The sequence below is a fragment of the Spea bombifrons genome, chromosome 12 (genome assembly GCF_027358695.1).
Source record: "Spea bombifrons isolate aSpeBom1 chromosome 12, aSpeBom1.2.pri, whole genome shotgun sequence".
Classification (NCBI taxonomy): Eukaryota; Metazoa; Chordata; class Amphibia; order Anura; family Pelobatidae; genus Spea; species Spea bombifrons.
The window spans coordinates 22,016,332-22,040,090 of record NC_071098.1 but is presented as its reverse complement, the minus strand read 5'-3'; the positions used below and the strand labels follow the sequence as shown (position 1 = coordinate 22,040,090).

General features: G+C 37.0%; 1 protein-coding gene across 1 annotated transcript in view; it reads right to left on the bottom strand.

Annotated features, from left to right (window-relative positions):
- Positions 1 to 555: 555 nt before the first annotated feature.
- The window catches only part of LOC128470478 (netrin-1-like), a 55,544-nt gene continuing 32,340 nt past the window's right edge, over positions 556 to 23,759 (bottom strand). Inside the window, exons 2-7 of the mRNA XM_053452373.1 lie at positions 20,118 to 21,142; positions 17,984 to 18,172; positions 16,202 to 16,351; positions 12,459 to 12,512; positions 12,292 to 12,372; positions 556 to 1,112 (exon numbers count right to left, since the gene is read on the bottom strand). Coding sequence (XP_053308348.1) covers positions 784 to 1,112; positions 12,292 to 12,372; positions 12,459 to 12,512; positions 16,202 to 16,351; positions 17,984 to 18,172; positions 20,118 to 21,111 — 1,797 coding nt within the window. The 5' untranslated portion in view covers positions 21,112 to 21,142 and the 3' untranslated portion in view covers positions 556 to 783. The remainder of the gene's footprint in view (positions 1,113 to 12,291; positions 12,373 to 12,458; positions 12,513 to 16,201; positions 16,352 to 17,983; positions 18,173 to 20,117; positions 21,143 to 23,759) is intronic.

Sequence of the window (23,759 nt, the reverse complement as noted above, 5' to 3'; positions counted from 1 at the left end):
ACTAATGAACAGACACAAATGGGTAGGAGTTGCCAGTTACCATATCTGGGAATTTTCTAAATGAGCTGACCCTAAGACTCTCTACGTATTAACCCAAGCATCATTCTTTATGGAAGAGAGTGGCTAACTACACCCCTTAAAACATTGTATTGTATTGTACTGGAAGGTATGGTTAGCCAACTGCTTAAAAACTGGTGGCATAGCCCGCCCCCCCCCCCCAAGATGGATGTTATTTTGACCAACTCATGTACTGAATTCCTGAGTAATCAGAAATAAATTCACTTTTGATGGTTTGCCAGGTATTGGGGAGATCACAAATCAATAAGTGGGTTGCTAAAAAACACTAGTTTTATGCCCCTTGTACAAAGAGCAGGGCACTTATCTCCTATATTAAATCAATTAAAAATTGATACATTAATTACTACACACAAAATGTATATTCTGTATAAAGACAACAGACACGATTTTACTCTCGAGCACCTGAGTACATGACCCAATGTAATACATTTCTTAATGTTTGCAATTAATTTTGCAATAATCATTTTAATCTACATATAATGGCTAAATATTTTATTGGACTCAAATATTTCCATATCTCAGCCAGAATTTACAGTTGATATATTCTGTAATATAGAGGTAGTGAGCCACATAAAATTATGTGAAGGTTCGGATAACAGGTCAAGGTAATTATTCCAATCTACATGGTTCTGCTTTGAGACAACAACTGACACTTAAAACACTTGCATTACTAAGCAGCTTCCTTTTTTTTTAGCAACAGACTAATCATGACAATCTGCATTTTCCACGACGGTTTTGCTGCTGAAATCGTCTCAGTTTGTGGGCCCAAACATCACGCCATGGAAGTGCAAGGCTATTCTTATCCAAAATCAGTCGGGCTGGGTCTGGAGATTCCTCATCATTGCCAATAATTAGGTACGACTTGCCCACCTGCACACGGAGACAGTCACATGATAAGTCCTGATCAGGTACCCATATAGGTTGGTCACCACGGCGAATGGGCACCCTCCTCTGCCTATATACTGTTAGCACTGTGGCTGTGAATTGCCACCACTCTCCAGACTTCTCCATAGTTAAGAGCTGCGCACGAAGAACTGTAAGCAAAAACACAAACACCATTAAATAAATGTATATTTAATATTACACATTATACTCATATATATTGCCTACTAAACTATGCCCTCAGGGAAGAGTGCATGTAACAAATTAATTATTTGTCTCACAGTGTCTTGCAGAGCCAAGAAAAAACAATGTTACTAGAAAGAAAAAAATAATAATAATAATTAAAAACTATGCCAGTGCAACTTTACTGTAGGAGGACACTCTCGCAATATTAAATATACATATGAATGTTATTAAATGCTCAAAACAAACATGAATCACACATGAGGGGGAAGAATCACCTGCATCAATTAGACTTACATGTTTTCCACATATGTGTCATAGTCAAAGCTTAAAAGTGAACTCTCATGTTTTTTTTTTTTAACTTTTGTGATATATTTGTGTAAGGATCACCCATGCAAATATGTAAGTTTTCCTGCTATTTTGCTTAAATTAACAAAAATATTCTTAGCACATATTATTGTTAAGTAGTTACCTAGTTTGTTCTACATGCAGTAGCTGGCATTTCATGCTGAGCGCCGGAATATGACGTCATATACCGGCGCTCAGCAGTGGACACCGCAGCAGAGCAGAGAGACAGAGGGCTCCCACTGCAGGACTTCTGCAAGGTAAGTGAACTACAAAGGGGAGAGAGGGTAGACAATGAGAAAAAGACAGAGGGTAGATAGTGGGAAGGCGGGTAGGTAGTGAGGAATGTGGGAAGACGGTAGATTGTAAGAAGGGGGGTAGATAGTGAGAATGGGGGATAGTGTAGATTGTGAGAAGGGGGGATAGGGTTGATGAATTGTGTGAATGAGTGAGAGAATTAATGAATTAATGTGTGTATGAATTGTGTGAATTAGTAAGAGTATGAATTAATGCGTGGATGAATTGTGTGAGAATGCATTAATGAATATCTGTAAATGATTTGTATGAATGAGTGAGAATAAATGATTGTGTGAATGAAAGTGTGAAATATTGAGTGACTGTAAAAGTGTTAGTGTGTATCATAGACAGGGCCGGCGCAACCTATAGCCAAAGTAGGCGCCCGGACTGGCCCAACGGGATACCAGGAAATTTCCCGGTGGGCCCTTTGGTCCGTGGGCCGCACGGCCAGCAGACCAACATTCAAATCAGGGTATAAGGCATTTCTGGGGACAGAGTGGCAAGACTGGGGGCAGATGTGCATTACAGGGGGGGGCAGGTTGGCAAATAAAAGGAAATAAAAACAAAAATCATAGCTTTTATTAAATAAAAATAGTTTACATGAATTAATAAAGAAATAAGTCTCTTACAAGAATATTGTGAAGAATAATGTGATCACTGATTTGTTCCACTTAATAAAATGGAACTCTTTCATCTAAAAATGTTTGCAGTTCAAATATTTTGATTCCATTATGTCTAATGTATTTAATTTTTTAATTTATTAGGGCCTTTTAACACTTTTGCTTTCTGTCATTTTAATACAAATAATGTGATAAAAAGAATGTTTTATAGTTATTTGTATGGCAAATAGTGTGACTCGGGTATGTATAAGGGGTGCGTGTGGGTACAAGAGCTTGACCGCAAGATAAACGATATGGGGCTGGTCTCCAAATGTTTCCAGGGCTGCCTTTCAGTCCCAGTCCGGCCCTGGCAGCCGCGCAGCCTGCAGCTGCGAACCGCCGGTCGCGGTCATTCATTAGAAGCACGGCCACGGCTTGCGGTCACTGGATGGGAGGCAGGCAGCTGCGCAGGCAGCAGCCGTAAGGCGCCGGCCGCGGTCATTCAGTAACCGTGGAAGCGGGTCGTGGTCACTATGGGGAGGAGTGGGAGCGAGCAGGGCCGGTGCCACCTATAGGCAAATTTGTGACAAAAACAAGCATTAAACAAGGTAACAAGCATTAAAAGAGGTGGGGAATAAGTGGGTGTGGAGCCAGGGGGCAGCAAAATTATGTTTTGCCTAGGGTGGAAAAAATCCTTACACCAGCCCTGATCATAGATGTGTAATTGATTTGTGGAAAGGCAAAGATGGCACAAGCAGGGTGTTTATGGGACAAAGATGGCACAGGCAGTGTATTTATTGGGCAAAGATGGCACAGGGCAGGCAATTTGTAGACAAAGTTGACTCATGCTGGGCTGTTTGGGGACAAATATGGCAAGTCATATGTGTGTAATTTGGGTGCTGGTCAGGTTATATGTGGGCAGTGTGGACGTCAGGGCTGGCCTATGGGGTGTGCAACCTGTAAACTATGCCTGTAATTTAGGGGGTTTTATCTATACCTTAATGATGAGTTTTTATGTGAATTCCAGTTGATCTATACCTACAAAGCTTAGTGTTATTCTGTTGATCTATATCTGCTATGCTATGTTTTCATGAATTATTATTGTATACCTGCAAATACGGCATTTGTATGTCTGATTCTGTTTATTTGCTCTATACCTTCAGTGCTTAGTACACATGTGAATTTCAATTTATCTATACATGCAAAGCTGGGATGTATTTTTCCAATTAATATTATGTGATTTCCATTATTTCTTTGTGTAAAATCTCTTTACATTATCAGCATAGCTACATTTTTAATTATTGGTCTTGTGGGGATATTCCTGCAGACAGGACATCACTTTTACGTGAAAAAAAGTCTACAAGTACATCTGGTCTTTTAGAGTTTATATTATACCCAAACATGTTTAAACCAAAGCACCTTAGATCCATATCTTTTTTACCAAATATGTAGAAATTCCAAGTCCCTAAACAAAAGCTATATTTGGATATAGTGGTCCCAGTAGAACAGAAGTACAGCTCCTGTTGTATGCAAATGTAAAAGTATAAGCTAGACTATACAAAATAAGTTATACACATGTTATATTGTTCCTTTATTTGTGTTTGTTGTAATGTTATCTCAAACGTGGCATATACCAATCAATAAGGATCACAACTTTCACTAAGCAATCTGACAGCTGACCTTTTCATATTCCTATTATTCATAAAGCACTATTCCTGGTCTATCAATATTTCTGGAGCACAATTTATCTGAGAAACTGGAGCTGTTCCATTGGGTTTGTCAACCAACTTTAATTAGTATTCAGTTTACAAACCAGGCACTAGTGACCTTTTTTAATGGCAGTTTATTTTTGGATTAAAGCAAACCTGACATGTTTCATCCGGTAATGTAAAGTAGAGCAATCCAATCTGTGTTCCCACCATAGAAAGAAATTTATTAGGATTTGTCATTAACCATTATTTATCTCTGTGTTTTAGACATCTTTTTATCATTTCATTGAGCTTATCCATTAAAAACATTTTTGTACCCTTCGTGACAATGGCTAATTTAACATTTCTGCAGTGCTCATGTCCTGTCATTTTCTTCTCTGTCATTTACTGTACCCTATTTTGGGGCATCTTTGAAGCCGGTCAGTTCAATTTACCCCACCACCACCACCATCAAACCACATATTTTTGAAAACTAGACACTCCAGGGTATTTAAAACTCTAGTATTTTAAGTGCCCCAATTCTACCAGCCTTTGTCAAAGTTTGTGGTAGCAGTTTCGTTTGTGCCCCCCAATACATATTGTGCGTCAGGTATGAATTCACAGCTCTTGATATATGTCACTGTCATACAACACCCCAATATGTGTTCAGCAACACTTCCTGAGTAATATCCCTCATGCATGGGTTTGTTGGGTTGTTTGGGTGGTAAAAGGCAACATTTGGCACATGTGTAATTGAGTTTTTCAACGTAGAATTTTGACATGTAGTTAATTTGCCCCCATGTCCTATTTTGGGACATCTTTGAAGCTGGTTAGTTCAAGTTACCCCCATCAAAGCATATATGTTTGAAAACTAGAGCCCCAGGGTATTTTAATGCTAGTATTTTTATTCTTTTCATGCACTAATCCTACTACCAGATTTTGTGGTAGTATTTTTTATAATTCAAGTATGAATTTACATTTCCTGGTATGTGTCACTGTCAAACACCCAAATACATATTCAGCAACATCTCTTGAGTACAGCGATACCACCCAGGCATAGGTTTGTTGGGTGGTTTGGGGCCTAAAAGGCCACATTTGGGGTTGCACATTTTTCAATTTGGAATTTTTACATCTGGACATCATCTGGTGCATCCGTCTAATGTGAATCGAGAAAGGATTGCGTGTTTTCATGGAAAAAATTAAGACAGGCAGTCTTGCAATTCTCTGATTGTTTCTAATACGTGAATAAATAATGGGTGGCAAACAAAATCTTTATGCAATACACTGGCAGCACCGGCTTACACTGGCAGCGCAAACGCCATCGTCAGCCTTTTTTCAAGGAGTTAAATGGCAAGGGTAGAGGTGTGTTGAAGGAGGGGCTAGCCATCCTAGTTGTCATGTCATGGCAACACTGGAATTAGATGTTATAAGATCACAACATAATGCTATATGTGATCTACTGCTGTTATGTTCAAACAAATGTGTATAGGGAATTTAAGGAAGAGTAGATGTTAAAAATGGTAAGGGTATTACACAAACTATGGTGGTGTACATGAAATAGGGAAGAAGCCAGGAGAATTATAGTACTATTGTAAATATAAAACAAAAGCAGTATATGGTGGTAGAATGGGTGTAAATAAAAATGAATACACACATTTATGAATGGTGACTGGAAAAAAGAAATAAAAATTTAAATTATATTAAAAAATAAAATAATATATTAATGTTTTCCTATACCAAGAGAATGAAATTTAAGTCCTAATTGAAAGCCACTATGGACATCTTCAATCACTAAATATCAATGTACAAATCAACTCCTCCACTCAGTGGCCAGTGCTTACCCATGAACAGCTGTCTTAAATCAATCCAATAGCACTCTGCTATAGAGTAGTAAAATCAAAGATTTATTTGTTTCCATTAAAAGGTCAGCAGCAGGATTATATCGCACAGTGCATTATATTTCAGAACACCATGATAACCTAACATGCTTTGTCTCTCTGACTTAGGAATCACTATATATACAAACATTCAACACAAATTAGAATTTGAGCAATAAAAGAACTGCTCAATAACGATACCTCAATGCCAGCTGACCAGGCACAATTCATCTTAGAGAGCATCAACTTCATCCTACAATAATAGCTGGTTCAACAGAGGTTTCTTCCTGCAAACAAAATTGTTACCCAGTTACCACAACTTATTTATGGCCAACTGGGAAAACAACTATATGTGGATTATCCATTATGCCTAAAGACCAATTTCAAAGATTCAGATGGAATTGTCTAGAGGTTGTTGACTTACAAGTTCAACATCTTAAATCCCGTTTCCAAGATAAAAGATCTTGGAAAGATTCTTGCTCTTGGATAAGGACATAGACACCATTCACAATATTTATAGATCACAGCTACTTAAATACAAAGAGTAACCCATGACAACAGGATCATTTTGGGCTGTGCAGAGGCTTCTTTAAATGCAACTCATGTGTCCCCTACAGAGAGACCAAAACACTTAAAAATAAGATCATCACATCCTAAAGCTCCAGTAAAACTGGTCAACAGTATAACATCAAAGATTCTTGATCCTGCACAAGCAGCAACATAATCTATCTGCGGCGCTGTCCGAGAGGTTTAAAATATATAGCCAGAACTACTGGAAATCAAAAGAGGACTAAAAAGTCACAGCCTTTCCTTCCACTTCTTCAAGCTGTTATACCAATTAATACTATGTTTCCACATCATATCTTTTTAAAGGGAGTCTAGGGTAGTTCATCTTTATCTCTTGTCTGCCTCAACATACCTGATCTATACTCTACACACATTCTATAATATATAGCTTTATGCCTTTTGATAAAGGTAATTATTTATTGTGTAAAAATTTTAAATTTTTTATACTGCACTAACTTTCCACTATGCGTAGTTTTTTCATTTTAAAATGTTCACTTTAGTCAATCTACACCTCCATATTTACAACTTCATTCTCCAAATATAGATTAATTTATTAATATTTTTTTCACTTTTTTTTCCCATTTATTTTTATATAATTTACATTCTTTTATTTTTATTACTTTTTCACCCCAGCCACCATTCATATAGTTATGTATTCAATTTTATTTACACCTATTCTACCACAAGATCTGAGAGAGCCTATTTGGTGAAATGGATGTTTTTTTAAAAAAAATGTATATGAATTTTAAATTCTTGTGTAATATCCATTTTTATCATTGCTAAATATTGATTGCTTTTATCTGTAACTGTTCACAATTATGTGTGTTAGTGCTCTCACCAATTAACTACACTTACATTGGTCTTTCTCTATAGAACTGGGAACTGCTAACTGGTGTTGGGTGCTGCTCTTTGTACACAAGAGGCCAAAAAGGCCATAATGCTTAATAGCCAATTCTGACACTTATGTGGTGGTTTTTATGGCAGTTGGAAAACTAGCCAAACTCGAAGGTGTTACGTTTGAGGAAAGAGGTAGGTCAGCTTATGACTCCGAAATCTCACATCTTTACATGATTTCTAAGAGTTTTTTTGGTGGCATGTTTAAAAAAAAATTTGTAAAAAGTTAAATATTTATCTGTTTATTTTGGATGGCCATATGCTTTTGAATAAAGGCATCCAGCACTTTAATTAAAGTAAGGGGCTTCTATACAGTGCCTTGAGGATGCACATAGCACTTTAAAGGAGCAAAAGCACCTAAAAGAAACACAACTCACTTTAAAGGAGTTTTCCATCATCTACATATACTATCTAAGAGATCTATCTAGCACTTTAAGAAACACAAAGCACTTTATAGGAACGTTTAGAACCCAAGAGGAACATCTTAAGGACTTGTATATGCTATTTTTTGGACATTGTATTCATGTGCATGCCCCAATGATCATGGAAGTAAAGATGTGGTTTTATCAAGAGCCTAATCATCTCTGAAGTTTTGTGAGAGCATAGACACACATTCCTCTTTTAATTTTTTATTTATTACTATATATTGTCTCTTTTTTCTTTCTCCTGTGTCATTCTGGGTGCTGCTATACTCTGGGAATGTATTATTATTTTTAACTTAATGTATTCTTATTTATGATATATTGGGGTCTCCACTACACTGATATTAATTTTGGTACATTTATAAAGTAAGCCAGTAAACATTTGGCAGAAAAGTCCTTCAGTATGCCTTAGCTAGTCCCGTCTCACTTCCATTCAGCAAAGCGATTGCATAGAAATCCCAAATCTGGGGCACAACAAGCATTTATCCATTCTGTAAATCCTGCCTCAAGTCCTTGGCAAGTAAAACACACTTCTGGTAGTTAACCAAACAGAGGGATGCTCAGAATGTCCTTCGCTGTAATTTGTACTGGTATTGAATATTGTCTCTTTTTTTCTTATCAATTAATAATATTGCACCACGTTGGATTAAATAATGTATCCGAGTTTAATAATGATTAGTGTAATTCACCCCCCCCCCCGCTTATGGAGGGTATGTTTTTCACTTTATGAACAGTAGTTATTGAATTCTAGCTCATTATAAAAAAACATATATAGGTCATTACAAGTTTCTCATGAGCTTGGGTTTTTCCCATTTAAAAAGAAATTAAACAGGAATCTATACGTGTGGCTGCATTATGTACCCCTGCTCCACTTTTATTAAATTATTTTCAGTGGCAGCAAAAAGCAATTGTGTCATTCTTCATTGCAATTAACTAATTAACTTATGGGGAGCATATATTTAACTTTATAAACAGCAATTATTTTAATTTTGTTTGATAAGTGTTAAAACGCTGTGTCCTTATCAAGGTTTATCATTTTTTTATATTTGTCCTTTAGGTGCCACAAAGACTCTTTGTTTGAAGAATTTAGTCAGGGAGACCCGAAGAAGCAAATGGACAATCAATACTGCTCCAGGGAGATGGTCCAAATGTAAATCTGTAATCCTTATCATTGTATATATCGATAGGAGGACCTTGATTTCGATACTGGTGTTTAAACTCCAGGTGGGAGTTTCACTTGTAGGCAACAGAAGGGAACTCAGCTTTTTAAAGTGATGTTGCAGCCAGAATTCAATGCAGAATGCTGTTGTTTCACCCGTAGTAGCTGCAGGGTGTTGTCTTTGCGGTGCTTACATCACTTACTCCACGATGTTTCTGACTAGCCCTGGCCACGGGATGACATATGAATGTGGCTGGTTACCAGCCTGGACTCCGTGTAGGGGAGGGTGGAGTGAAGTCGTTGATGCAGATTACTGACCCTCTGCCAAATCATGCGATTGTGGGTTGAAATTAGGCTATACTTAAGAAACAGTGGAGGAGTCCAGTTGTGACTGCTTACCCTAAAGTTGACCCTAGAACCTTTAATATTTGAATGCAGATGTACTTATAAATGGAAGGGGAATCTGATCTTCACAGAAAATATTCTAGGGTTTAAAAATTGGAAGATGTTGCTTGATTATTACCTGCATCACCCTCACACAATTAAGTAATGGTGGAGGGTTTTTATAGTTATAATCTAAGAAACCAAACCAATATAACAGTCTTTATGTCCCTTGAGCACAGTATGCCTATTTATTAATAGAACATTTTAGAGGTACACAGTATTTACAGTATTTAGAATTGTCTTACAGTTTTAGAAAATAGGCAGCATTTCTGAAGATTTATAGTTGGCATGTTAACATATACACACACCTTGGGTGGCTGCACACACTTAACTTGTGGCTTCACGCCTTTAGTTTCATCAGTTGGTCGTCACTTGTGTAAAGACTGTTTAGTTTTATTAGTCTTGACACAAAGACAATCAATCACAAGAAATTCCTCTTCTCCTTATGTTCCCCTTCTTTTAGAGAAATGCTGGAGGGCCTCTTATGCCTTTCATTACAGAGAACTTGGCCTGGAACTCATTGCTATTTAATGCATCACAGGCCACTCTTTAACTGAAAAAAATTAACTCCTTTTCTGCCAGTAAGGTACAACATAACTGTTATGTTAAATGTCTGGACCATAAAGCCACAAAGATGTGTGATAAAAAAAAAAAACAAGATTTGAGAAAAAAAAAACTCAAACATTTAAAATCGTACAAATAATCATGATGTTATTATATAAAAATAATGTTTCTGACAAATTTGCTGATCAGGCTAAACCTAGTCTTTGCCCTCACCTCAATATATTTGCCCTCCTGTTCTCACCATCAAGAGAAAATCAGCTTAACTTGATAAATCCCTTTGTGCTGTTAAAAATCATTCTTCAAACTCAGCAGGGCTTGGACTAAAACTTCTTGGTCATCTCCCAAGCACGCTCTGCTTTTCAGTGCACACTTTGCTTCCCACCCTAACATCCTCATTTCCCAAAGCCATGGATTTAAATAATCCTATGAAATGATGATCCTTCAGTCATCTTATCCTAGCCGTGCTTGTGGGATCAAGAAAAAGTCCTGCTGGGAGAACATTGATTCAAACAGAGTAGGGTGAGGAAGAAAAGGTCAGGAATGCAGTTGTTCCAACATATTTATTTGCATCTAAAAACTTAAAACGCGTAAGCAAAAGGGCTATTAGATCTCATTTAAATACTTTAGGCTTAATGAAAAATGTCAGCCTTTCATACTAAGTATTATCACTAGTCTTCATAACTGTTTACATTTTAGAATTACTGCCAAAGTAATTAACTCTTATCCAGCGCATACATTTAACGCATATTTGTCACAGGCCATTATTGTAATAATATATACTGTTAAATGGACCGTTCTGTGAATGAATTGTATTTATTTTAACTAACAAAACGGTACATTTATTTTTGCATCATACAATTTGCTGCTTTATTTTGATGCTTTATAGAATTAAAAATTAATATTGCTTTGGTCTGGGATATTATAAACTAGCAAAGCCATTTAGCAGTCTGGAACTGTACCTCAAGGCCTTTAGGTTAGAGAAGCAGTTCCCTAAATCACAGATTTTAAGACATACTGACTCTGGATCCAAATGAAAACATGCTAGTGGTGGTTGTTAAACTGTCTACAGCACAATCATTACACCATTTTAAAGTACACATTATAGAATGTCAAGGTGACACCGTGTGGGACAACCCCCTTTTTACTAAACATCATGCAATGTACAGAATATACAGTATAAAAATTACTCCTAATAGGGCATTGCTATAACCTATATCCTGTATTTACTCGAATATATATTTACTGAAATATAAATTCAAGGTCGTCTTATAATCAGACCTCAAATACAAGACTAAGATCCAGATCCCCCGCAGCTCTGCAGGGGACCTGGATCCATCTCTCTGGGAGCCGGTGAACATCTGCACATCCTCCGCTGCAGCCCAGCACTTCTGCAGAGCCTTCTATGATGGAACGCAGGCGTGACATGACCTTCCGGTGCTCTGCCATAGAAGCTCTTGCCAAACTTCCGGGTAGCTGTGGAGGTTGTCTGCGAGCATCGTGCAGACGTTCACCGGCTGCCAGAGAGGAGGATCCCCCCGCAGCACTGCAGGGGACCTGCATCCTTCTCTCTGGCAACTTGTAAATGTCTGCGATGCGCTCAGACAACCTCTGCTGCGTCCCGGAACTTCCGCTGGGGCTTCTACAATGGATATAGTGGGGTATAAGGCATATCAGGGAGGCAGAGTGGCAAATCTGGGGGCAGATGTGCATAACTGGGGGACAGGTTGGCAAATAAAATGGAATTAAAACAAGAAATGCATTTTTCTCAATCATAGTTTTTATTAAATATAAAAAAATAGTTTACATGTGAATTAATAGTTACTAGTAAAGCTTTATTACCATAGGGTAGTCTTATGTTCAGGCTTTTTCTTTTTTTCCAAAATTAATATTCAAAATTATAATTGAGCAAATACTGTACTTTCAACATCCAGCTAAAAGCTACAAAAATGTCTGTAGAGTGTGTTACATGTTAGCCCCACAACACTTCCTGTGGTCTCAGAATACAACGCAAGACTATATAGACAGAACAAAGTGCATATATAACATTTTATGTATATACATGCCAAAGATTATGCCTGCACAATGTATTGATAAAAATGTATACAGTATCTGTAGCGTACACCTTAATTCACAGGTTCAATTTAAGGATGACAAGGCCTCTTAAATGTATATTAGGAAGGGTCCTGAGAGCCTAATGTTTCCCTTGTGATATGATAAAATACAGTCATTTCCAAACAGAATATACACTTGTGAGAAAAGCAATATTTTTTATATATTTTTTTTTCTACTTACCATAGTCCTTTTTGCAATATTTACGTAGGCTCATGTGCACACGACTATGGGATGGTTTGCAGTAGGACTGGCATTCTGTACCTTTGAATAGTAAAATATGATTTATCAACCTGCATGGAGCCATGATTCTTACTTTAACAGAACAAGGCCAGTAAAGGGTATCATACCTGCTTTCCATTCCAGAGGATAAGCTGTTGTGGTTGTCATCTCCTCCTGTATGCCTAGAAAGACACAAGAAAAAAATACTTTAATATTCATTGTAAACATGACATTTTAGTTATCAAAGGGAATAGTGTTTTTGAGAGCTATGCATGTAAGGAGGGAAGGACATTATGTGGATCATATTCATCTATTTATAGGCTGTATGCGTTAAGGAGGATAAACCCACATGTTTCACAATACATGGGTTGCCTGTTGAATATGTGCCCTAGGTGACAGTAAGTCATGTTCTGCTTCAGATATAACTTTGCCCTTTTACACATTTATTATTTAAGTCTAATATAGCATTTAATATGGTATCTACATTGAAAAAGCAAATGTATCTTCTCTGTTGTAATTAGAGATTTTGCATCCCCATTGGTAGTAATTGTAATATTTAAAGGATGTATGCACATGTGTTTGTCATTTTTTGTCATTCTATACATTGCATTTTAAAAAAAGAGATCCCTTTTTTTTCTTCATTTCATCATCCAGTGGGACATAAATGGGGGGAAGGACAAATGTAGTTCATTTCACTTACTTATTGCCACAAAACACTTACTGATAGACTTGCAAAACATTTATGTCTTGCTAAACTGATTTATGCCTAACTGCAGCCAAGATACATAAGAATATTTCCTAGAAAATGTTTTTCAAGCAGCTAGAAGGAAGCTATGCATGAGATAATCATATTTTCTAAAGTGCCCTAACTGTATGCTTGGACCACAATGCACATTTTTGTTACTCATATTTCTAAATATGACCAAATAAATCAACATTAGGAGTTTTGCATTTTGGCAGTTAATGTCATTTGACCGTTAAATAAGGAATTTCTGTTAAAGAAATAGCCAGAATACAGTACATGTAACCAGGGCCGCCATGTCCTGGGGAGCCCAATTGGGGAACCAAAAAAGTTCTAAACTGGACCACTAATTAGAGGGGGCTGGAGGATGAGCCCTCACTATGGTGAAGGAGGTATCAGCCAATTAAGAGAGATTTCTCAACTCTCCTGATTGGCTGAGAGTTCAGAAGCCCCCCTCCATATGGAGCTCGGTGTAAGCTGCAGCCAGCACCAGGTAACAAACCCGCTGTGTGATATGTGAGTGTATGTGACTGTGTCTGTCTGTTTGTGTTTGTTTGTCTGCTCATGCCTGGTAATAGAGGGGGTTAATTGTCTGAGACTGCTCATGTCTGCTAATGGAGGGGGTTATTTGTCTAAGACTGCTTGTGTCTGGTAATTAATGTATGCTTATTATAAAATTAATTCTGCAATCAACATGGTTCCCAAGGCTTCCTAAATTTTTTTTATAGTATAACATGTATTTTATGTGTATGTGACTGTATGTGCATATGTGAAACAGTGTGTATATGAGAAATATAAATATATAAATAAATAAAATGTGGTTACCCAAGCCTTGTCAGTGCCCCTTAAAGGCTTGTTTGCAACACTTTTATGCCCAAATGGCTTGTCTATACACACTATGCATTATCAACCCAAACAATTTTCCCCTGCCTGGGGACTCTACACAGGGTCTTGAAGAAAAGCCCTGCTTCCTCTGGTCAGTTTCTTCTTTCTCCAGGCAGGTGAGTGTCATTGGGTCCTGTCCCCATTTCCCTTCCACTCTCCACTCAAGACCGTCAAGGAATAGCAATGCCCCTACACATGGCTAGCCCCAACTCTTTACTTAGCTGTTCACCCACAAGAGCAAGAATCCTGGTACCTGGGAAGTTCCCAGGTATGCCAATATGGCAGGGCTTGACAAACCCTGTGCACTAGGTCGCCAGGGTGACTAGAAACCACTATTCAAGAGTTTGTGGGACAAGGGGGTAAACATTGACCAGGGCTGCCATTGTGAATGTGGCACCCTACGATTTCCTGTGGAAATGTGGCGAAGCGGTGCCGTAATCCACCTTATGTCACCCCAATAGGCACCTCACGGCACCCGTGCCCCTGCAGGAGAGTGAAGGGTACCAGATTCACAATGGAAGAACGAGGTCAGAGGGAGGTGAATAGTTTATGTAAGTGTATACTGTAGTGTCAGAGTGTCAGTATCTAAACGTATACTGCTATAGTCAGTGTGTATATGTGTATACTATAGTGTCAGGGTGTAGTGTCAGAGTCAGCATGTCTACTATATTGTAGTGCCAGATTTAGTGTTTATATGTGCATAGTGTTAGTGTGTTTTTATATATGTTTAGTGTTAGAAATAGTATGTGCATTGTGTTGGGTTGTGTGTGTATGTGTATATGAATGTGGTGTTGGCATGCACAGTGTTGTGTGTGTTACAGTAAGGCATCAGTATGAGTGTGAATGTCAGCATATAGTGTGTGTGGATTAGTGTATGGTTTTAGTGTGTATGTACATGAGTGTAGAATGTTAGTGTGTGAGTGTGTTACTGTAAGGTGTTAGTGTGTGTGTGTGTAAGACTAATGGTTAAACATACAAGCTTGAGTCTTGGTGTAAAATGTCCCTTACCATCTGCAGTACAAATTGAGGCAGCACTAAAGAAAGTGTGTTTTATGTCTTATTGCCTCAATAAACATCCTTAAACTGCAGACCAGGGGATAATAAATGAAAGTAAATACATTATTGGGGAGGAATTGGCTCCTACATTTTTTTAACTGGCTCCTAGCTGCAAACCAACCCCTGCAATAGCGCTAAGCAAAGGATTCTGGCCTAGGTTAACTTGGACTAGAATGGCAGGACCGGGGACCATTATCCAGGCTGGAATAGCCAAATTCAGCAGGTAATGGAAACAAACTTTCAAATAATTATGCAGCTTCTTCAAATGATCCACATCCTTGAGTATGCCATCATCTTTTAAATTAAAACGGATTAATGCCAAAAGAAAAAAACTGGGCAAATTTCTGACATTCAATATTGTTAGCTTACATCTCCAGTTTTCTAAAAACCCCCTTAACAATATCTTTGCATGATAAGAGGTCACAGTTTCTTTCCTGCAGTTGCTTTTCACAAGTAATTGGTATGTTTTCTGGCATTACCAAGCATTTTAAGTACAATACACGTTGTTTCTCTATGGTCGGGTGGACCGACCATATGCTGTGGCTACCTATTACCTGTTTTTCCTGTGGCCCCCTGAAATATCTTTGGCTCCAGTTGAGAAACACATCATTATTACCAAAATTCTATAATTTTGATTGCTATATAAATTCACCCATCATGATATACTCCCTGAAATCTGTGCTAACAGCCTTTAAAATAAGCACACGTACCAATAATTTAAAATCACCAAAAAGGAACAGTTTCGTTAGAGGAGAGGCTAGGGGGTGAAGCCTTATGAAGACTTTCTATGTTAACCCCTTAATGACAAAGCCCCTATATGTACGGGCTCAAAATGCATTGTTTTCAATGGGTTTTGGGACCGCCCATTGTCCTTAAGGTTGTCCTTAAGTTATGATCTATAACTAACTATTTACGTTACTGAGTATGGATTATAGATGAAAAATAATGTTTTTTTATTAACACAATTTAATTTCTAAAAACTTTTTATTATTATTATTATTATTATGGCTTTTAATTATGTAGAGAAGTGTGATACACTCATACCCTGCAAACATTCTGAGCTCCTAGAAAAGATGGACATCAGGAGATGAAACAGACGCAGAGGGTTTTGGAGGGACACTTGGGAGGTGTGCTTACGGCCCACTTGTTTCTAGAGAGATACTAGCGACATACACTTTTAGTACTTACGGATGCAAGGCATGTGTGCAGATCGGCTTTGTTGGAATCCTTGAGCACAGCGATTGCAGGTCATTCCAGTGACACCACTTTTGCACTGACAATGGCCTGTTGTCTGGTTGCATATTGCATTTATTGCCCCAATTGGATGGCACTGGCAGGCTGGGAAAACATGATTTGATTACTTGATTTATGACAGTAATAACTCACATTGAAGTCATGCAGGGGTGATCAGTTAAGGGCTATTGGAGTTGGGCGGGATAAATGTCCACTGGGTTTTTCCAGACTAAACAGTGTTTAATGGGTATTTTTTCAAAAGTGTTTTGGGTCACTAAATCACTGAACTAAGTGAATGCGAACAAATTATTCCAGCACCCTGGTATTAATGTCTGTATTGTAAATTCCCAGTTTGTAACTGAAATCTAGGCTATGAGTCTATGTTATACTAATGATAACATTATAAAATAACTTCTATTAATTTCAATATTTTTTTTCTAATATATAGCTTGGACTGTTCAAGTGTTAAGCCCTTCTCCTTCTAATTCTATACATTTAAGTACAAACATATAGTATTGCCAGTATAATGAACAAATAATTCACAGTACTTATAACACATGGGCAGCCCAGTGTTTACATAATGTAACTGAACTTGGACTTCTGTGTACATTATTGTGAATATAACCAGAATAGATGTAACCAGGAAAGACATTCATTTTTAGTATCCAGTGTGAGTTCATTTTATTGCCACACAAGCAAAGCAGCACTTTGAGTGTTCTTACTATTAATAGTGTAAAGTACTTTCAATTCAAGTTACTTCAACTAAAACAAGAGTGTTGGCTTTCTAATCAGGCAGAACAAAGTAGGCGACAAGAAAAGCATTGCTCATTTCATGGAGGAATCGTCAAGTAGCCTCATAATTTTCCATAATCCTCTCTTGGCTCCACATACGGCTTTCATAACAAGCAACTGGAAATAAGACATTAAGTGTGAACATGTCATCTAAGCCTCAACTGTTTGCAGCCATCTGTGTACAGTGACATTATATGTATATATATATGTATATATGCAAATGGGCCAAAAAATATTAGTGTTCGTTTTTGGCCCATTCGTTTTCGAGCAACGATTTTCATTGCTTGCTCATGAAACTTCATGATGCCATCATGTCCATATGGGCGAAAATATCTAAGGAATGTATTCCACAAAAAATGAAGGCAGTTCTGAAGCCAAAAGGGGGTCCAACCTGGTACTAGCAAGGTGTAACCAATAAAGTGTTCAGTGAGTGTATCTATATAGAAAATGTGTAAAAATGTAAGGATGTAAGTCTAGCCTTGTGTGTTTATGTTTGTGTACCAAGCAATATCTAGCTACAAAGACAGACAGTTTACCAATCTTATTTGCTGATCACACCTATATGTATATTATTGTTACTTACTTGGTATTTAAAATAGTGGGGATCATCCTTTGGGAATTATAGCATCATAATATTTTTGTTAATCATTTGCATTTTATATTTTACCACTGGCATTCTGATTGAGGGGGAAATGAGTCTGAAATAACACTATAGCATACAATGATGTATCAATGAATGGAATGCAAACGGCTACAGTAAAATTTGGAACTGGGGGGAACTATTTCTTAGCAGCTTAGTTACGTGTTAATTAAGTATGTATTAACAAAAAGGACTCAAACATGGCTATTTCACAGTTAAAAACACATGGTTTTCTGAATACATTTTATGTTGCTTTTGAGACTATAGAGATATTATACGGGTAAAGTAAAGGTTATAATACTTACGTTTACAGGCCTTTCGACTATTAATAGGTTTACTCATGTCCCGCTTGTATCCCTGCTTACAGTAGTGACAATGACGCCCAGCAGTGTTGTGCCGGCAATTTGAGCATATGCCTCCACTTTTTCGCCCGGAAAGCTTGTACAGCTCCATGTTAAAGCGACAACGATGGGAATGCAAGTTGCACTCACAAGCTGGAGATGTGATGAGAAAGTAGTAAAAAGGCATCTTAATGATTAATATGATATTTGTTTTGATGTGATATACTATTATATTGAATTGCTTTAACGAGATACTTTTGTAAGTGGCACATCATTCTGCCCTCGCTATTTGTAAACAAATAATTATATATATTCATCATGCGTTTCACCCTTTCAGTGCCATCCACCTACATATGAGGTTGGCAAAGATGACCGAGGATTGCAACCACAAATTTTGCATGTTTAAATATTTCTGAAAAATCACATTTTCTTTTACAACAGTACAAAATCAAAATTAAATCTGATCGCTGATCTGATCTTAATCAGACACTTTCTCCCACTGTAAAAACTTTCCTCCTGTCATATAAAAGAAAAAAGATACAACACACAAATACATGAGATTATTTGTTTGTGTCTTTTAAATATAATAAAATGCTGATGTACTTTTGTGGACTTCAGTTCCGATCATCCTCAATAACACTGATGATGAGGGTGTTATAGTGCACAAGTGGTGCAAAACGGTTTGCATACTTGTGTGAATATGTATTTTCTACATATATTTTGTTTCTTTAGCATAATTATAGGATTAAACCAGTGTGCATGCTTATAATATGTGCCTGTATGTTCAGCCATATCTATTTTAAGGGAAGTAGAGGATTTTAAGGACATTTAGCATTTTTTACTATAATTTATACTATAATTTTACTATAATTCTGCCATTATTTTATGAGAGGGTATGCACCATTCGCATTTAACTAAGTATCTATTAAAAGCTTTTTTTTAGGTTGTTATCTAAATGTAACTGCAGCAAACCTATGAAAACCAGCCCAGGCTGCCACCAAGAAAACTGTGTCCTGGCCCCCAGCACTAAGATTTAAATTCACAAATCAATCTGTCTAATCATCAAATTTTTGTTGCTTATCTTTATAGGTTAGCACATTTTCTTCACATATTTTTTATCAAAAAGATTCTTGTAACACATGTATATATTGTTAATACTAGAAACAAATAATGTAGCACTTAAAAATAAACAAATTGGGAGGTAAAATAACAAAACCAAGTTTAAATAAAATTATATGAAATAGTCATTCTAAAATGAATTATAACTAAGGTGAATGATATATGAAATACTAGATAAAACTCTCCTCAAATAAAAACCATCAATGAAAATGACTAATTATATTCTTAATATCTTCAACGCTGCCTCTTCCCAAAAAAGGGGAAATCCTTAAATGAACAATAATGAAAAAGTAGAGGGACGCAATAAATATACCATAAATACACTTGCGCCCCTCTACTTTTTAGTATATTGCTCCTGTCTACTTTTTTATGAATGGATATGTATTTTTTTTCTTCTTCAATACAAAGGCTCTCTTTTTACTGATCCACCAATGTAAATATGGTAATCTAAAAATTAAAACCCAATTAAGGATGATGACTTTTCTAAAATGTGAATTTAGAATAACATGTACAATTCATAATACTTCCCTAAATTAATTATAAAACAGTGAAAATCACTGCCCAGGTGCAGGTGTTTTCTGTTTGAAGGCATGAAATAATTCAGTCTAAATCAGTTAATATTACTATTCTTATTTATGCCCGCTGTAGGGTTTGAACAATATACTGCAATACTTATTGCTTGTAAACCACGTTGTCATATGCTTAAGTTAACTTAAGAGGGAGGGTGTCCAATATACGGTTAAATATACAGTATTGATATCTATTTTTGACAAGTACTTTCAATGGATTTAAAGAGGAAAATCTGTTCAAATGTGCGAAATATCAATTATATGTCATATCCTGAAAACTTCTAGAATGCAATTTACTAATTTATTTTCATGCAGTATCTTGGACTTGCTTACGTAAAAAAATAATGTTTTTCTGCATTATCAAAAGAAAATCGGCATCCCTTTGATCTACAAATGTACAAAAAACTTACCCACACACTCATGTGCGTTGCTTGGTGTTGCTCTCTGCCAGGGCCTGTCATAGTAGAATGGTTTGCAGGCATCACATTCTGGACCAATTGTGTTGTGCTGACACTCACAAGTAAGTCCCTCTTTTCCATCAATGCAGCGGGATGCATGACCATTACATTTACACCTGCCACCAACCTGTAGCTCAGAGACACCATAGAAAGCTGTCTTCCTCCGAATCTCCATTTTTTTGCCATGATGAAGGCGATTAAAGACCACACGAATATCTGTAGCAGTTACCCAGTCTTGCAAAACAGGGCTGTATTCAAATCTACGGGCTGAAGGACGGCCTGCCAATGGCATGAATGCTACAAGTCCTTTAGTGAGAGGTTTGACTCCAGTTTGGAAGTCAGTACACGTAGCTTCATGCTGCATGGGTTTTGTAATGGCACTTGTGGTTGGTTGATTATACACCCGACGACAGTGAGTAGAATAGTACTGGAATGGAATCCATGTCTTTCCATTGTCCATAGATTTATAGATTGCCATGGAATCAGGACGAGGAGAACAAAATCGTAAGCTCACATAAACTAACTCAAATCTACGGCCTAAAGGAAGAGTCAAGGTAACATTCTGAGGAAATGTAATTCCACTTTCTGACCGCCAACATGTTTCAGCATCTGTGTCAGTCATGTATGAAGGAGGATAGGAAGTCTCTGATTTTTTTTGATCGCACAGTTGACACCTACGCGATGTCACATTTGTGGCGTCTAGGAAATAGCAAAGTTTCTGGGGGGAACGCCCACAAGTATTGGATGTTTTTACCTCTTGCCCCAGAGCCACATTGATAAAATCTGGTATGCAGTACTTTGGCCTTTGTTTGGCATCGTAGCAGGGGCCATCTGTAGATCCACGGTGGGTTGAAGCGTTATTAGAATTATCTTCTAGTCCCTTTGGCACTGGGCACAGCAGGGAGATGACATAAAAAGGAATTAAACCCCACAAAATTCGAGGCATGTCAGACCAATCAGGATGTCAGGAACATTACCTAAGAAGAGACAAAAATCAGGTAATATAAATCGTAATGTATATATAAATTATAGGTATATACAGGTTGCATCAATATTTTCTTTTGTTTTGGTTTCTTTTGTATTTAGGCCTTACAGCCCCTGCACTTTGCAAGGTGTTTTTATGTGATATAGTCTACATAGCTTCTTCAGCTCCAGTTCCTTTTATGATCTGATACGTTCGCATGTTCAGAAGGTACTCATGTCAGTAGCCCAGAACCTTCTAGGTTCAATTCAGAAAAACAGCCTTTGTTGCCTGACAGAAAACATGAAGCAGCTACCAGGAAAGCAAATATAAGACAAGGGACAGTGAAGCAAATATATTGGGCATGGCTGCACCTTTAAATAAACAAATAAAGAATAAAGTTGTATCTAATGTTTCTGACGTTTAGAGGTCATAGGTTGAATTGAGTAGTTCACATAAAATAGTTAGATATACAGTCTTTGTATATATCCATAAATTTACGTAGTCTATGTACTGGTAAATCACTAACTACATCTGACAGAGAAAGCTGGAGCAGTACCAACAGCTTCCTGTTTACCATTTTTGTCTGCTTGAATACTAATTGGATGCTTTATCTACTAATACAGCATTAATTTTAAAAAGGGCTAATTTTCTTCACACTTTTTTTCCCTCCTTTTCATTATGCTAACTAGCACAATACAATGCATATATTTGCATTTTCGTGTGAAATGTACTTGACAAAAATTAAAAGAATATAAATGTGAGAAACCTTAAAGGCCAGCACATCAAACCCAGTCAATGCAATAATACCAGACGACATCCATGTCATCATGAGATTTTATCTAGTATAGTCTCCTCAAGTCTCTATTGTTCACGAAAATACAGAACCCTTGTGAACCTTAATGCAATGTGACTACAATTAAATGGGATAAATTAATTACAGTTTCAAGAAAACATAGAACCTGAGTGGCAGTTTGAAAAAAACAGCTCATTATTAGTCGACAAAGAGTATCATTTACTCATTCTCTACTCTTTTACAAGGGTCCTCAAAACCTCTTGATTTTACTGCGATAAATAATTCAGAGTACCCAATTAACACTACAAACACAGAGCCATGTGCAATAAAGTGCTTTACATTTTGGCAATAAAATGGTTTTTGAGAACAAAGTGTTAGAGTAAATATAAGCCTTAATGTTTGCCAAATTTATGGCAGTCACTGAAACAAATGTGCGGCCTATAATTATAACTCTTCCAAATTTACTGTAAATCAGAATTCTAAATGTGCCTAATTTATGCAAGTATCCATGCTTACCTCCCAACTGTCCTCATTTAAAAGGGGCAGTACAAATTATCAGGCATCGCCCCAATGTGCTGCCTCATTGTTTAACAGACATGATCTTCCCTGGATTGCCCACAAGCTGTGAAATTGATTGAGGTCTGTGCTTTTGCAATTAGCAGCGATCAGTAACAGTATTGGAGGACATAATATTATGTTCTCGCCCTTAAATAGTAGTTTTGCTGGGACTTAATATTACGTCCTCCGTCCTTTTTAAGTTAAAGAATGTTTAAGCAATAAAAATTCTTAAATTCCTTTGTGATAACAGTTTTTCACACTCTAGTGATTAGAAAACAAATCAGAATATGCCCATTATAGTTTCTAAACTTTAACATTTATTTTTGTTGCTAGACTTATATAACGCATTTGAAAAAGTATAGCATCACCATCACTTAAAAATACACCCACAAAAGTATATACTTCTAGAAAGCAGACAAAGGTATTTCACTAGGAGCTTTTAGGCACTTGTAATCCAGCCATTTTGCCAAGATGTACAAATGCTTTCATGTTTTTCTCCAAAAAAAAATTGGTCAGATTGCATAATTGTTTTATGGTTTTTGGAAGGGGAACAAATTATAACATTACCATAGGCTTGATTCGTTATACCTTTCAGATATATCTTCCAGAGCACATTTTGTCCAATTGTCCCATCAAATGCAGCAACTGAGTACCTCACATAATAAACTGAACCCCAGAAGAGTATTGTAAACAACCATATTTAAGAAAAAAGCTTCAACTTGCTTCTCAGGATATTACCAAATGTCCTAAGATAGGAGAGATATTTTGTGAGGCTAATAACAAATTTTATCAGTTTTTTGGGTATTCTGAAACATAGTGTAGCAATCCCAAGTCTTCTTGAAATATTTGTGTCTATAATATTCATTCACTGTGAGGGTTACTTTGGTGTTTTGGACTAGTTTTGCATTTCCTTTCTTGCCAGGTAGACCAGGATAAAGCATTCCTTCTCAAATATGCCTGGAACATAAAAAAAAATTGGCGGAAAATACAAAAATCCCCCATTCTTGGATGATTCATGGTTGCTGTGGGCGATCTAGAAAGTTTAGTTGGGTGTATATTAAATCTACAAGGGGCATGCTTTGAAGCAAAATATGGTTTCTATGGGTTATTGTGATGTTAAGGGGTGGTGACACAAGGTGCACATGCTTTGGTTCAATCGTGAAACGTTTTGGACTTGACACGGCTTTTATTTGAGGACATACCATAATATATATGGTATTGTATTATTCAGGAGACTTTGGAGATATTTATTGGAGATAAGTTTATTTCTTTTCATCCA